Source organism: Sciurus vulgaris, assembly GCF_902686455.1.
Source record: "Sciurus vulgaris genome assembly, chromosome: 1".
Lineage (NCBI taxonomy): Eukaryota > Metazoa > Chordata > Mammalia > Rodentia > Sciuridae > Sciurus > Sciurus vulgaris.
This window is the reverse complement of record NC_136461.1, coordinates 114707067-114722557: the sequence shown is the minus strand read 5'-3', so window position 1 is coordinate 114722557 and position 15491 is coordinate 114707067. Positions and strand designations below refer to the sequence as shown.

General features: G+C 46.8%; 1 protein-coding gene across 1 annotated transcript; it reads right to left on the bottom strand.

Moving 5' to 3' along the window:
* Window positions 1-4005: 4005 nt before the first annotated feature.
* S100A9 (S100 calcium binding protein A9) lies at window positions 4006-6620 on the bottom strand. Its single transcript, XM_079155830.1, has 2 exons — window positions 6427-6620; window positions 4006-4316 (listed from the first exon to the last, which is right to left on the bottom strand). The coding sequence occupies exons 1-2, from the start codon at window positions 6574-6576 to the stop codon at window positions 4122-4124; spliced, it is 345 nt and encodes a 114-aa protein (XP_079011956.1). The 5' UTR covers window positions 6577-6620; the 3' UTR covers window positions 4006-4121.
* Between the last annotated feature and the right edge of the window lie 8871 nt (window positions 6621-15491).

Genomic DNA, 15491 nt, shown 5'->3' with positions numbered 1-15491 from the left:
AGTACATTCAGAGCACTGTTACAGTCTGGGCAGAGTCTAGCAGCTCCAGCCACCACTGCTCCTTCCTCATTCTTCCTAAAAAGACATCCAGAAGTTCAGGTTCCACTGCTAACCAGATTGAAAGGCAACTCCCTCTTGTAGGAACTGGGGACAGTCATCTCTGGTTCTTTTGTCACTACAATGCAGGGGAAACCCTTAAAGTTCATGTTTCTCCCAAGAGCCTGTTAATCTTAGAGGTAGCCTCTAGTTCTTTCTCACTTGGAGTGGCAATCTTAGCCTTGACACTTTGGCTCTCTATCTGAGGGAAGAGGCCTTTGTTCCCCTTTGATCAACAGGAAAGGGCTAATGGGAAGGAAGGGGCTAAATCACCTTAACCAGTTCTGTTAAACTATGTTTAAAGAAAACCCCATGAGACCCCATGAAAGTGGCTTGCTGTCAGTCCTTCTCCTGGGTTCTAAAACAATATCCTACCCTGAGACAGAGTTTGTGAAGAGATGAAGCAAGAGGAAGCATTGCTGGCACCTAAAAGGGTCCATGGCACCTAAAAGGGTCCATCCTCTCTGTTCCTTGTGAAGGACCCAGTTCTGTTCAACCTCTGCCACCAACTCTCCAGAGCCCTAGACCCATCCGACCTTCATTTGTTCATCCATAATGTTCACAGAGTTTGCACCATGATGGGATCTGGGGGTGTGGAGCAGGACAACCCTCGTCCCTGGTTTCAGGAGCTCACAATCAACTTGCAAACAAGGAATTACCAGTCATAATTTTAAATGAAGTGTCAGAAATATCAAACTGGTCATGGTGGCACATGCTTGTAATCCCAGAAACTCAGGAGGTAGAGACACAAGGATTATAAGCTTGAGACCAGCCTCAGCAACTTAGCAAGAGACAGTCTCAAAATAAAAAATAAAAAGGGCTGGGGGTTTAGTTCAGTGGTAGAGTACTCCTAAGTTCACTCTCTCTCTAATACTGGTGTGGGGAAGGAGAGAAAGAGAGGAAGTGGGGGATCAGAGTTCTGGTCTTGAGAAGGGTAGGTGGTAGGGGGGAGGCTTTGTGGAGTCAAACACTGGCTGAGACTTGATGGATTCTAAGGAACTTACTGGACACATCAACATGGGGAAGAATTCCTGATGTGAAAGTAGAGAGGCTGGAGAAAGACTGGACATAATTTATGGAGAGGGTTTTGAAGAACTGGATGGGTGGAAGGATGATAAGGGATTAGATTTGTTCTGTGCCCACAAAAAGTTCTGTTCCCTCAAAGGAAGGAAACTAGGATTAATGTGCACCAAGGATGAGGAGACAGATCTTGGATCAGTGTAATGAAGGATGTTCTGAGTGTCAGAGCCAAAGGAAGAAGCCCACTTTTCTGGAGGAATTCAGGCAGGGTTGGTTCAACCTCTTGGTAGGGATGTTGGGAGAATTACTCAGGGGTTGGAGCTGCGACAGGTTGGATTCAAGCAATAGTTTTACTTTTTTTTTTTCCACAGCAAATCTCTCTCTCTTTTTCTTTTTATTTCAAATCCAAAGTTCCAGTGTGTGTGTGACATAAAAGCAGAACTGATTTGACTCAACACAGTGGGGAAGGGGCCTTCGATTCCCATAAGCCTCTGCTCCCTACCGTCAGGTTCCTATGTCTATGATATTAACCCAGAAGCCTTTCATTTACATGTTTTAATTACACTTTTCTCCTCCTTCTCCCCCCTACACCTTCCCTGAGAAGAGAGTCCCTAAGAAATTTTAGAACATTTAAACAGTCGGTATTTGTTGAGGTCCTACTATATTCTGCCCATCGCTCTAGGTGCTGGGGATAAAACTCAGATTAAGACAAAGGCGTGGACTTTGCTGTCACAGAGTTCATGGTCTTGTGTGGGAGAAAGAGTCACAGACATATTTGGGGGACATTGTGCTCAGTAATGTTAGCAGAGGGTGGTGGCAGCACGGGGGGGAAGCACCTACCTGTCTTACCCTAAGCATGGAGTCCAGTACTAGAATTCAGGCCTCATATCCCAGGTTGCTTTTCTTTCCTCTGTGCCAAATGGCATTCGGCAGAGGATAAAGGTGGTGAGGCCTCCCTGGATGTGAGTGAGGGGCAGTAGCCTGTCAGAAGATGCATGTCGGGTTTCCAAGTCAGGCACTGAAGGGTTGGTAAAGGCCTCCCAGCTCTGCTACCCAAGCTCACAGCCAGGAGACCCTTATAGGCCCTTAATTCCTCACACCACAGGGGAGCACTGCGAGCCTTAGGGTAATAGTATGCTACAAGCAGGTGGGGACTCAGCGACAGTAGGCAGTAAGGGGAGGCTGCTCCCTTCATGCTGAGCTCTGGGGAAGGAAGGGGGAGACTTAGGCAGTGAAGCAGATGGGACTCAAGTCCTCTTTCTCTTCACATTATTTTGATCAACTCTGCTCCTGTATGACCTTGCACTAGTCTCTTTGCCTCAGTATCTTCATTTATTTAAAAAAAATAAAGGAATAGATGACTGCTAGTCTTTCTCCAACTCCCCCCAATTCTAATTCTGTGTCTTTTCCCTGCTGTGAGGATAGGGGTATTTGTCACTGGAGAAGACATGTCTCTGGAGCAGTGTTTTTGGAGTTCCCAGAGAGAAGGGGGAGCTCCACTCAGGACCAGTAGTGTTCTTGGTATATGTGATGGAAAAGAATTCAGCATGAGCCAATTAAAGGCATAGACAGATGTTTGTTTAGGAAAGTAGATATGTAGTCAAGGGAGAAGGGGGCAATCTCAAGAGAGCTGCCTTTGCAAGGAATATGAATTCAAGGAAGAATGTGTGACTTAGCTCCAGAGGGAGAGACAGCAGCAACCCCTTGGTGTGGGGTGGTAATATTTATAGAGAGTGGAGCCAGGGTGGATTTACATAATTTCTTGCCAGTTTTCCCTGAGCTTGCACATTTTGTTAATTTTACTTGTGCTTGGTTTAAGGGCGTGTCCCTCAGGAGTTACAACTGTTCCTGAGCATTTTCTGCATCTCAATGGCGTATGAGTATTTTTTTTTTTTAAATACAGTCTCTCTTTTTATCCTAAATCTCAAGAGAACCCTGAACTGGGCTGTGTTTTTTTGCAAGGCCCACACAAGCTGGTTGTAACCTGTATGGTCAGAGGGCAGGGAGATAAAGAGGAGTCACTTGGATGTCTCGAGGTGGGCACTTGGGTCTGGAGGATGCAGGTTTTGCAGAGAGGAGCAAATTCCACTGGCTCTAGCTCTCAGCTACTGACCAGGGACTGGAGAAAATCTCCACTGCACCAGGGAGATCAGCTGGCTCTTGAGGCTTAAAATATGGATCTTCAGTCCCCAAATGCTCTCTGGACTCAGAGTTCAAGTTCTTCCTGGTACTCATGAAGCTTTTTATTGCAGAACCCAGATTGAAGCTCATTTATTCTGCTGGGCAGGTGGGTGCTCTTGTCACTTCACCATACTGCTGGGGCTGGGGTGGACTAACTCCAATGCCCACCCATATGAGCATCCCACCTTGCCCTAACATCCACATTTAGAATACTACGTCTGTTAGAGAAATCCAGCTGCTCTCTTGGATCCAGAAATGAGTTGGTGTATAATCACATGTATCTGTCCTTATTCCCACTGCCCAAGCTCCAATGTTCTTCCCCAGATGCAGCATGGTCTAAGTCCATTTCTGGAAGACTTCAGGGGGATAGAGGTTTAATGGGGGAAGAGGGGCTAGGCAGGGCTGGGCAGGGCTAAGGAAGTGTGTGGTAGATAGAGGGACAGTGATAGCCTGCTTTTGCTTTCTGCAGTGACAGGTGTGTTGACAGGCTGGACAGGGTGATGGGACCTGAGCAGTAGGGTCCAATGTCAGAAATGAGGACATGGTCAGGTAGGTGAACCCAAGAGGGTCAGAACAGACCCACATATTGCCGGTTCTCATTTTGTTATGACCAAATGGAGGGCTGATTTGCAGACAAGGGCAGGGCTGTCTAGTGCTCAGACTCCTGGGAAGGACAAGTTGTGAAGTGGCAGAAGAAACACACAAGCATTGGCATGGAAGAAGACTTTATTTCCCCTCAATCTCCAGGCTCACAGCCAAGGCAGTGTGACACACCATTCCCTGTGAACCTGGCTGGGCAGATGCAGGGTGATCTGGCCTCCTGATTAGTGGAGCTCCCCAAGGCCTGGCCCGTGGCTATGACCTTCCTTGTTGTGGGCATTCTTGTGCATCGCCTCGTGGGAGGCATGGGTCAGCTTTGCTATCAGAATGACAAACTCCTCAAAGCTCAGCTGCTTGTCCTGGTTGGTGTCCAGGTCCTCTAAGATGTGATTTATCATCTTGATATCCCTGTTCTCCATCTGTGGGTGTGAGAGAGAGAACTGTAAGGGCTGGGTATGGCCAGGAGTGGGGACCCGGGAGCACAGTGAATGCCCAGATGGCAAGTGCATGGGGAAGGCTGGCCCCTATTAAAGACACTTGAAGATGACCATTGGCTGAGTGCCCCCAGTGGAGCAGGTGCTAAGCACGTGCTGAACACTTTCTAATTTATTCCCCAGATGGCCCTACAAATTGGGTACCATGGCTTTCTATTTTACCGAAGAAGGTCACACAATTTGCAAGTCTAGATATATCTCCTCGTTTGATCTTTTTAACAACTTTACTAGGTGGAAATCACATCTTCCTTGGAAGACTTAAGGAAATTGAGTCTTAGAAAGGGTCGACAGTTTTCCCCAGGTTGAGCATGCTTGGAAACAGGAGTAGAGAAAGCAAATTCAGATCTGACTTAGGGTCCAGTCTTGTCCTATTCCCTCTACTTTCCTCCCTTCCTTTCCCCTAGAGGTTAGTTGGTGAAGCTCATTCCTGCCTAACATACATGTTTAGAAAAGCAAGATGGTATGAAATCTTGGGTAGGGACAGAGAGCAGTGTAGGGGCTCTGCTGATCCCAAAGGGTTTGATGGAGTATGCCAGGGAAGATGGCGGGTGAGGTGAAGAGGTCCAGGTGGAACCAAGAGAAACGACAGCCAGTTCTGCCACTCACTGGCTGAGACACCTTTGCTAAGCCTTCTCTTGGGCTTGGAGTCTGAGTGACCCATCCTGTAGGTCCCAGTTCCCCTTCTTGGCCTGTCACTTTGCTTCTGGCAGGGGGCATTGGGGAGGGGGATGGAGAGTAGGTGGGGGTCCCACAGAGGAGACCCTCATCTGCACAACCTCTTGGTCCACCCTCATCCAGCAAGCTGCTTTGCAGAGACTTTCAACTGTAGGGAAGTGTCATTGTCCCTCAGACATCCCGTGGTGACATTTCTCCACCTTACCAGGAAGGGAGGAGCACCAGAGCAGAATGGGGACCACCCCAGGACAGCTAGCCCTGGAAATAGGATTGAGACTGGGACCCATGTGTTCTACCCTTCTTAGTCCAGGCCTCTGTTTTTCCAATTTCCCCAAATTTATAAAGAAAACAAAAAAAGTGTTGGAACGAATCCTTGTTTCCTCAAAATAAGTTTTTAGAACAGGGGAAACACTAACATTTTACTGAGTGCTCTGTACATGCCAGTGCTGTGCTGGGGGTTCTCCACATGCTCCTTATTTCCCCATTTTCTTCCCTAGACAGGCAGGATTGGAAAAGCCCTCCAGATCTATCCCGCATTCCCAGCTCAGTCTTAGAGCTCCTCAGCTTCCTGCCAAGTGCCAAGTTTAGGTGCTCCCCTTCCCAACCCCAGGTCTCAGCTCAAGTGTCTACTCAAAGAGGTTCTTCCTGTCCACGCTACCTAGTCCCCTCTGCCCTACCAGTCTACCTTGTTTTCTTTCTTTCTTTTTTTTTTTTTTTTTTGTGTGTGTGTGCAAGGCAAGCTCTCTACCAACTGAGCTATAACCCTCGTCCCTCTAACTTGTTTTCTTCCAGGCACTTACTGGCATTGGCTCTACCTGTGTTCATTTGTTATGTGTCTTCCTGATTGGGATAGGGGGTTCCCTGTTCACTGCTACCTCCCTGTGCCCACAACAGGGCTTCACACACAGTGGATATCTAATCAGACAATTTCTTTCTTTCTTTCTTTTTTTTTTTTCGGTGGTGCTGGGATTGAACCCAGGGCCTCGTGCATGTGACGCAAGCACTCTACCAACTGAGCTATATCCCCAGCCCCCAGACAATTTCTTTACTCTATTAGTGCTGCCTAGCTTTGAGCACCTCTAGTGCCTCTGAGTAGAAGCCACTAGTTTTCTTTTTCTCTCTCTCTCTCTTTGGTACTGTGAATTGAACACAGAGGTGCTCTACCACTGAGTTATACCTCAACTCTTTGTATTTTTAATTTTGAGACAGGGTCTTGTGGAGTTACACAAGTTGGCTCAAATTTGAGATCCTCCTGCCTCAGCCTCCTGAGTAGCTAGGATTACAGGCATGTGCCCGGCTACAACTTTCTCCTTGATTGCTGCAGACAGCACCCACTCCTCTCTCTTTAACCAAGCCCTACCTTGAGGAAGTTTTGTAGCTCTTTCTGCACCAGCTGTTGGAATTCCTTCTGGCTCAGGGTGTCTGGATTCTCCGTCCTTGCTGAATACTGGTGGAAGATGTTGATCACGGTCTCTATGCTGCGTTCCATCTCTGACATGTTCAATGCCATCTTCTTGCACTCTGTCTGAATAATGGAGAAGCAAGGGTTGGGGTGATTAGAAGAAAGAACAGACTGCCAAGCTTCCCTGACATGTTCTCTGGCCACTGACAGAAAGGAAGGGGAGCAGGGGAAAGCATTTGAGCACAGGAGACTCTAAGAAAATGTGAAGAATGCTATAAAGTGTGCAGGGCCAAACTCCAGGAGCAGAGTTTGGAAGAAGGTTGGGTGGAAAGAGAAGAGAAAGAACTGAAGGGCAAGCTTCTGCCAATGGGTAGTGAGCAGCTCACTCACCAAAGCCGACGAGACACACAGCTTTTGACAGAGAGGTGCTGGCTTGGCATTTATAGGCAGCTCTGGCCGGCAGTCTCGGGGGAGATTGCTTCACAGATGATCAGTTTGGTAAGCTTCCAGGAAGGGGGCTGGGGCAGGACAGGAAATGTTCACATAGTTCCTTTTGCCTTTTTGTGAAATTGCCAGCCCTGGGCCTAGAACTGGTTTGGGAGGAGGCTGGTTAGTTCAGTCCCCGCAACCCCCACCCCCTTCTCTCCCTGAGCAAGCCACCAGCCTGCTGCTCCTCTGGCACCTCTCCTGCTCCATCTCCACCCTGTGATAGCTAGAGGTTGTCTGAGGACCCATGGGTGCCTGAGACCCTCTGCCTTTCCTCTCTTTAGTCCCCTGGGCTGGCTCTGTGAGGGTGAGGGTTTGGCATGGGATTTGGTATGAGTTCTTAAATTTGGAGGGTGGCAGTTAGGGTTAGAAAGATTCTTAGAGATGATTGACTGTCTTGAATTGCAGATGAAGAATCTGATGCCCAAGAGAGGGACCCCAGTAAGGTTAAAGAGCTGGTTGGTGACCTAGCAGGACTTGGACTCAGATATCCTGATTCCTGGTTAAGGGCAACTGCGAGTTTACCTCCTTCTTACAGTCTGAGTGAGATATCTTCAGGGCCAATGTGTTACTAGCATCTCTCAGCATCTACCTCTTCTAAATCCTGCTCCTCATAGGGGTCCATGCCCTCCAGGAACTTATGCCCTAGATGATGTCGATTTTTATGTAGCTTTCTTGTGGGCAAGATGGATCCCTCTCCTGCAACAACCTTCAGTGGCTCCCTGCTGCCCACAGAGAAAACCAATATGGCTTAGCCCTGCACCCAAGACCCTATGGGGGCATGGGCTCTGTCTCTCTGGTCAATTTCCCCTTCGCTCCCCGTCCACTGTGGGCACGCACCTCCCACCTTGCCACAGCTTTACCTGGTGAAATCCTAGCCACCCCTCATGGCTCAGCTCAAACACTGCCTCATCCTGGAACCTGCACTATTCTTCCCATCAGGAAACAATCCCCTTGGCCAGGACAGTTTCCTCCACACCACTTCTGCCTCCTAATGCCTGCTTTCCTGGAGTTATTTGCATACTTTGCTTCTGTCTAATGAGTACTTGTAGATCCTGAAAGAGAGGTTCTTTTACATATTCATTTCCTTCCATGCATACAGTCGGGGCTGTGCATGAGGGACACCCTTGCTTTTGCTGAATCATCACGTTTCCTTATTGGCATCCTGACCCCTCGCCCTGGGAAGTGTGCCTGGAGGACCTACTTCAGATATTTCCCTGCCTTCTTGCTCACCCAAGTCTCTCTCCCTCCTTCAGGGAAGACATTTCTCCTTTTCCACCTCACCCAGTTCTTTTCTCCAGTGTTCACGAAATCTTCCCTCATTGCCTAGGCATCCTGCCCACTGCCCCTTGACAGCCCTGGGTGGCCCCAGTGTGCGCTAAGCCTTGGTCCTGAGCATGTCCTCCCTTGCACTGCTGAGGTGGCACAGAGAATTAAGAGTTCAGACTTGTTGTGTGAACTTAGGAAGTTTATTGAACTTCTCTGTGTTTCACTTTCCTTAATCAGTAAAATAGGATGAATAATAGCGCTTACCTTGAGGATTGTGACAATACATGTAGAATTAGGAAGAGTTCAGGAAATAAGAAGCGTTATTATCAGTTACCTTTTCACTCATTTGTGCAACAAGTATTGCTACCAACATGAGATGCTGGGGGATCTTGGTGAGTGAGTCACAAAACACAGGGGAGACATGATGTTACATCATGTCTTCCTAATCACATTTTAAACTCTTGGTAGTTAGGGATGGGGCCTGCCACTGTGTTAAGCACATAGCAATTATTTAATAAATGCACATTAAATACACAATAGTGTATTCATGGTCCACAATGGTGTGGACATGGCTGTGAAATTATTATTACTATTTTTGTGATACCGGGGTACCCAGGGGTACTGTACCACTGAGTTATACCACCTTCAACACTTTCTTGTGTTCTTGAGAAAGGATCTCACTAAGTTGTCCAGGCAGGTCTCAAACTTGTGATCCTCCTGCCTCAGTCTCCAGAATAGCTGGGATTACAGGTGTGTGCCATTGTGCCCAGTCAGCCAAGGAATACTTAAATGGGAAGCTCAGGTGCATTCCCCAGATGATGCTACCCCTACTGTTTAGAGGAAACACTGAATGGAGGAAACAGCAAGAGCCAGCTTGGACCCTGTGTGCCCACCTCCTGAGGCAGGTAAGGAATCTAGACCTGGTTTTAGGCATTGTAGGCAGCTGCCCAGGGCGCCTTCTCCTGTGCTCCCATAGCACCCTCTGCTGGCTCTGTTGGAGCCATTTCACCTGCACCAAAGAGTCACATACTCCTGCAGAACAGGGCATATGGTGAAGCTGGCCTGGTGTGAGAACATCAACAGCACCAGTAGGGTGACTTTGGCCATTGTCATGGGAACTCTGGGTCAAGGACACTAGGTAGTGGTGGAGACTGGCTGGTGAGAGCATTCTTAACTTGGAGTGACAGCCAGTATTTAGCCTCGGGGGAGGGCTGCCATGTGGACCAGGTGTTGCTGGATCTTCCAAAGACCTGTGGAACCTGCATTTTTATTGTAAACTTCCATTTATAAAATTTGTCAACTAATTTTAAAGCAAAGCAAAAGAACTAACAATGAAGCAGGGTGTGTGTGTCTGTGGGTGGACAGGGGGTGACCTGCTTGCTGTGGAGTTCTTGACTCTCAGGACTGTCTCCTTCACTTGATGGTGGTTCCTCTAGGGAGGGATATTGCTCTGCTCACCTCTGGGATCCTGGCATCCAGCAAGGGCCTGGGTTGCTGGGTGCTGGATGAACAGTTGTTGAATGAATCAATGCAGGCATGCAGTAATTAATGAAGTGAGTGAATGTCGAATGAACACTGGTCTCTTGCCCTTTGCCCTCTAACTTTCTGCACAGCTGCTGATTGTCATCATACCACGTTTCAGGATGAAAATGGGGAGGGGAGAGGGGAGATGAACCTTGGCAGCTGGCAGAAGCAAGTCTAACTACGTTTCAAAGTGGACATGGAATTGCACTTGGGGAATCCCATGTTGACAGTAAGTTCTCATCTCAGGAGGCCATGGTGGGCCCCAGATCCCAGCCTAGTTCAGGCCCAGGTGAAGACAGGTCTCAGTTATTCCTGGCTTGATCAGTTGATGCTCCCAGCCCCATCCTCATCCTCACTACCAGCCAAGGTCCAGGTTGGATTGAGGGATACTGGGAAGTAGATCTTCTCAGGGTACTAATTTTCCAGGCAAACTAAGAACTTCCTGCTAGGACATGAATTGGGCCAATTTTTTCTGGCTCTGGACGGTGACTATGGATGTTGTTTTTGGGAGAAAAAGATGTGGTTTCTGGATTAAAAATGCATAAGCAAACAACTAACTGGCAGAGAATCCTATAGCCACAATCAGGTCACCAGCCCCTTTCCCATGCTCAGGACCAACAGTGGGCCTGAGTCTTTCTACTTCTTCTCACTCTCCTGCTGTGGCCCTTCAGGCCACTTGGTCTGTCTGTGTTGTACTGGGTATCACACTGGGCACATGTGGGACTCCCCCTACCCCAAGCTCTGCATCTTCAGCATGTGGAATCCTGGTGGAAAGTGTACAGTGACCTGGGGGCTGAGAGCTGAGTTCTAGTCCTAGCTTTGCCAGCCTCACTGGGGCGGTGAGGGGGGGATGGTCATCAGAAGTCTTTTGCTCCTTAGTGCCTCCACTTTTGTATCCATTAAACAGAGAGTTTGGGTCAGCTCAAGTCATTTTTTTGTGTTGGCACCAGGTTTTGATGGCATCTTGTTGGGCTCTATGAACACTCAGCCTTGATGCTCCAGGGCCCTGTGTGATTCCTGGCTTATGTGTGGCTCCCCCAGCAGAGGAAGGCAAGGTCCCTCCTCAAAGCTGCCACCTGGGGCTCACCCCCTCCCAGGCTAAGTCCAATCTCCTGCCTCTTCCTCCATTCCCTCCCTTCTCGCTTGCTGGGAACCTTCTGGATCTGGACTTTCTGACTTCTCCATTCACCACTATTCAGTTTGGGTCTTTGGTGCATTAGGATGGCTCAGAGGAGTTATCCACAGGTGACTTCAGACTGTTTTCCTGCCATCTTTGGGCTCCCATCTCACCAAGCCTTCACTGATGGGCCATTCTGAGGTCTCTGCTGAGGACAGACCCCATCTCCTGCCCCATACTGGGCTGCTCTAGCATCCACAGCGAGGCCTTTCTGGTAACCTGACTTCATAGAGCTTTACCCTGAAGTTTCCTCAGGTCTGAACACCTCCCCTAACTCCACCTCAACTATTCATGCTCAGAAACTTCTTAATTTCTGTGAAACTTTGTCTTGCAAACCAAGAAAACTGATGTTCCGTTTTTTGTCCCCTGAATGCTGTTTCTCCAGTCCTTCCTCTTCTCCCATTTTCTGATGGTCATCCTTACTTTATCCCACACTGAAGTTTCAGATCTCCCCAAGACTTCTGAGGGGTTTCTCAGTATCTCTCCATTGGCTTCTTCTGCCTCTCAGAAATCCCCTTTGTAGAAAATAAGGGCTTTCACAAACATCGCCAAGTTGGCATTATAATTACTGGCCTTTGGTCCTGTTTCCCTCACTAGATGATTAAATCCTGGCAAGCCAGCTTCTCCTCTTACTCATTCTTGAATGATAAACTTTGCATGTGAGAGATACCTGATAAGCATTTGCAGGATAAAATGAATGACTGACTTGGCTTTCATAGAACCTATGCTTAGAAGATCATTTCCGGTAATTAAGAAGTTGTGTAACACAGAAAGCAGAGGAAAAGAAGGAAGTGGAGAGGAGTGATAAGGACGTGGGCAGGTGGGGAAGACACCTGAGAGTGGGGATGTGTGAAAGGCTGCACCAGGATTCAAGGAACGCGTGCTGCCACCTGGTGGCCAACCTGCACCAGCGCTTGTGGCATTCATTTGGCCTCAGACTTTTTGTTCCCGGAATACCTTTGCACTGGTGAAAAAAAGTACAGACTACCTCAGAGAGCTTTTGTGGGTTATGTCTAATCAATATTTGCCATATTGGAATTTGAAAAGTTTGAGATATTCATTTAAATTAGCACTAGTATTTCATAGTCGTTGGAGTGCCATGAAATCAATACTTGCAGTCCAGATTGCTGTAGTTTACACTTTTTCTGTATGTTTCAAATCAGGTGTGTGCCATTTGTACTAAGAACACCACAGAACGAACTATCCAAAGTCCATTGATTTTAATACGTGTTTTGGTTTGTAAACAAATTATAGTAATTTCTTGCACATTTTTGGAAATTAATTGTATAAGAGTTTATGTATCTGCTCCTAGATACAGTTTGTAAATAAAAATTTCGTTCACAAGAAAAAAAAATTAGCATTAGTAAGCCAATTACACATTAACATACATTTCAAAAATTAAAAATAATTATTTATATGTTTTACAAAGTTAGTGAGAAGTGTCACTTTTTAAAACATTTTCTCCTACTACTTCCTGTATGGATGAAAAGATGATAGCTGTGTTTCCATAACTGCTTCTGCATTTGACATGTTGCAATATATTGTTTTGGTTGACAATGAGAAGAAAAATCCAGTCACTCACAGACAGGTACTTGGAATGGGGAGGAATATATTAGTGGCCTTTAAAAATAATTATTCTTTGATATACATCCAAACCCAATAATTGGTAATTTGTTAAAAGTTATTTGTAATGTAGATTCTGAAACCATATGAATGAATTCTTTGTATTTGGTTTCATTAGAATCAATTGGTCTATCTTAAAACTTGAATGGATATTTTATTCAAACATGATTTTGCAACATTATATATTAGTGATTCAGAAAATACTGGTTTACTGAAGTATGCACTTCTAAATGCTGACAAATTTCATTACTCGACATATATTTATATGTAAATATTTATGTTTGTGTATATCTGTATGCAAATTACATATGGCAATATCATCACTGATCTCAGTAAAGTCTTTCAATATTGGGAAGCTGTCAAATCATGGTGGCAGACATAATTTTTTTCAAAAACTCTAATTTTTGCTTGAAAGTCCTAATTTTACTAAAGTAACAAATTCCATTAGTTGTTTTCCTTGAAATAGAAGGCACACCTTGTACATCTTCAAGAGGATATCTACCACGTGCCCAAGTATAAATATGTAGTTTGTTATCTGTTCTTTCAGATAAAAATGGTGTTCCATGAAAAAGTGACTGGTTTGGTCACAGCTCCGTCACACAAATGCTTTTCCACGAGAGAACCAGGATTAAGATTTAATAAAATGAATAATTTTCTCTGCTTCATTAAAAATGTTCTTAGGTAGGGCCTGATGTGGTGGTGATGACTATAATCCCAGATACTTGGGAGACTGAGGCAGGAGGATCACAATTTGGAGGCCAACCTGGGCAACCTAAAGAGATCCTGTTTGAAAATAAAAAATAAAAGGGTTTGGGAATGAAGCTCATGGTTGAACACCCCTGGGTTTAATCTCCAGTACTGAAAAAACAAAACAAAACAAAACAAAAACAAAAACAAAAACTGAACCAATAACAAAACAAAACAAATCAATCTTTGGTGAAAAACAATTTTTTTTGGTACTAGGGATTAAACCTAGAGGTGCTTTACTGTAGATGTTCAGAGACAGGTTTGCTGAGGGTAAGGACGAACATTGCCTACCTTACCTAGCCGTACCAGCGCGCTTACTCAGGCATCGGAGATTGAGCTCTGAAGGCACAGATCTAATTTTATTTAGGGTTGCACAGGACATATATAGGGACATTATCCAATCAGGTTAGCACGATTGTTGAAGTATAACAGAGTCAGCCTATAGGTGAACTATATGTTGAGGTCGAGGTAGTGTAAACACACCAAGCATGCCTAAGCAATTCTGCCCAGCAACAGGTCTGAGACAAAGGACTGGGGGAGTGGCAAGCTCCAGCCCACAGCATGAGGCAAGGCAGTGCCGGTCGGGCGGGCCTGGGGAGCTCACATCACAGCTTTCTGGGATGCATGACAGAACAAGGCCTCCCCTCAGTTCAAACTCAGCCTCAGCAACTGCAAAGACCTTCATTCCATGACGAGTCTTTATCGTTACCTCAGTTTCTCTGTTCAGTCTGTTTGGCTTACTTAGACCATGGTGACAGTGACTGCTGTCAGATAAGCTTGAGGAATGTTCCCTACACTACCACTGAGTCACATCCCCAGCCCTTTTAAAATTTTGAGACAGGTTCTCACTAAGCTGCTTAGGGCCTTGCTAAATTGCTAAGGCTGGCCTCAAAATCAAGGCCCTCCTGCCTGCGCACTGGGATTACAGGTAAGTGCCACCACACCCGGCTTGGACCTCTTTTGAAGGAATGCATTGTGAAGAATGCAAGACTACAGCTGAGCTTGGTGCCACTGCCTTGGTTTGTGCTACGTTGCTGGCAATTCTACATCCCATGGTATTGTTTCTGTGTTACCAGTGCCAATATCAGTGTAGTACAGAAGCCGAGGAACTGAGGGTTTTTGGTTTGTGACTTCCTGTTGCAGGTGGCTCATGCACATTTTTCTGGAGAGTTTTGACCCCTTAGAACTCTGAAGGGGATCCTTGGAGCACCTGGAGGCCCTACGGTTTCCCTGGCACCTGAGAACCACTGTCTGAGGCATGCATTACCTGAAGCCCTCCAGGGAACTTTCCTTTTCCCTTCCTTCTTTTCATATCTTTAAAAATTGTGTGCTGCTACCTTAGGCACCAGTGAAGAGGCAGACTCAGGGGCTGCCCTCATGGAGAGCATCATCACAATTTAGGACAGGAGGGGACTCTTGAGGCTCTACCAGTCTAAACTAGGCACAGAGGCATCTTGGAAGAAGCCAGGCTGAGTGGAGCCTCCCCAGGTGAGGAGTGAGGCAGGAATACACAGGAAGGGCCCTGCTCTTGCAGAGTGAGCTGAGATGGGGCTGGTGGGTGATTGACAAGAACTGGGTCATTCAGGACTCAGGAGATCCTCTTAGGATTTTAGTCCTAAGTTCCCAGAACCAGAGAAGGATGATCCACACTGTTCTCTTCCTCCCTCTTGATACCCTTGTCCAGGACAGATGTTTGTCACAGGAATGTGTTGGTGTCTGGACATGGCAGAGCATTTATGGGTGCTCTTGGGCAGCCACCACCCAGGTTTTCCTTGGGTCTCTCATCCCCAAGCCCCTCTGGGGAGGTAAAAGGAGTGTTTGCACCTCCCTCCCCTGAAGTCCCTGGATGTAAGACTTCAGACTTTATCCCTCACTCTAAGGGCTGTGCTGCTGCTTAAGATGGGCAGAGAACTGGGGTGTGGAAAAACAACACACCCCAAAGGGTCAGGAAACCTCTAGGTTCCTTTGGTACTGATCTTGGGCTCCAGTTTGGGGTCTCCTTCATCTTGGTCTCTGGCTCTGCACACCTGCTCTTTCACCCAGGCTTAGCAGCCCCTGCTTCTTCTCATGCTTTGGCCTGGATCTCGGCGCAGGACTGGGAAGAAAGTGGGTGAACCTGGTGTGCATTCAAGGACCCCTTTTAGGGAACTTTTCTTGAGTCCTGAGACCTGAGAATGAGACTGTGACTCACTAAGGG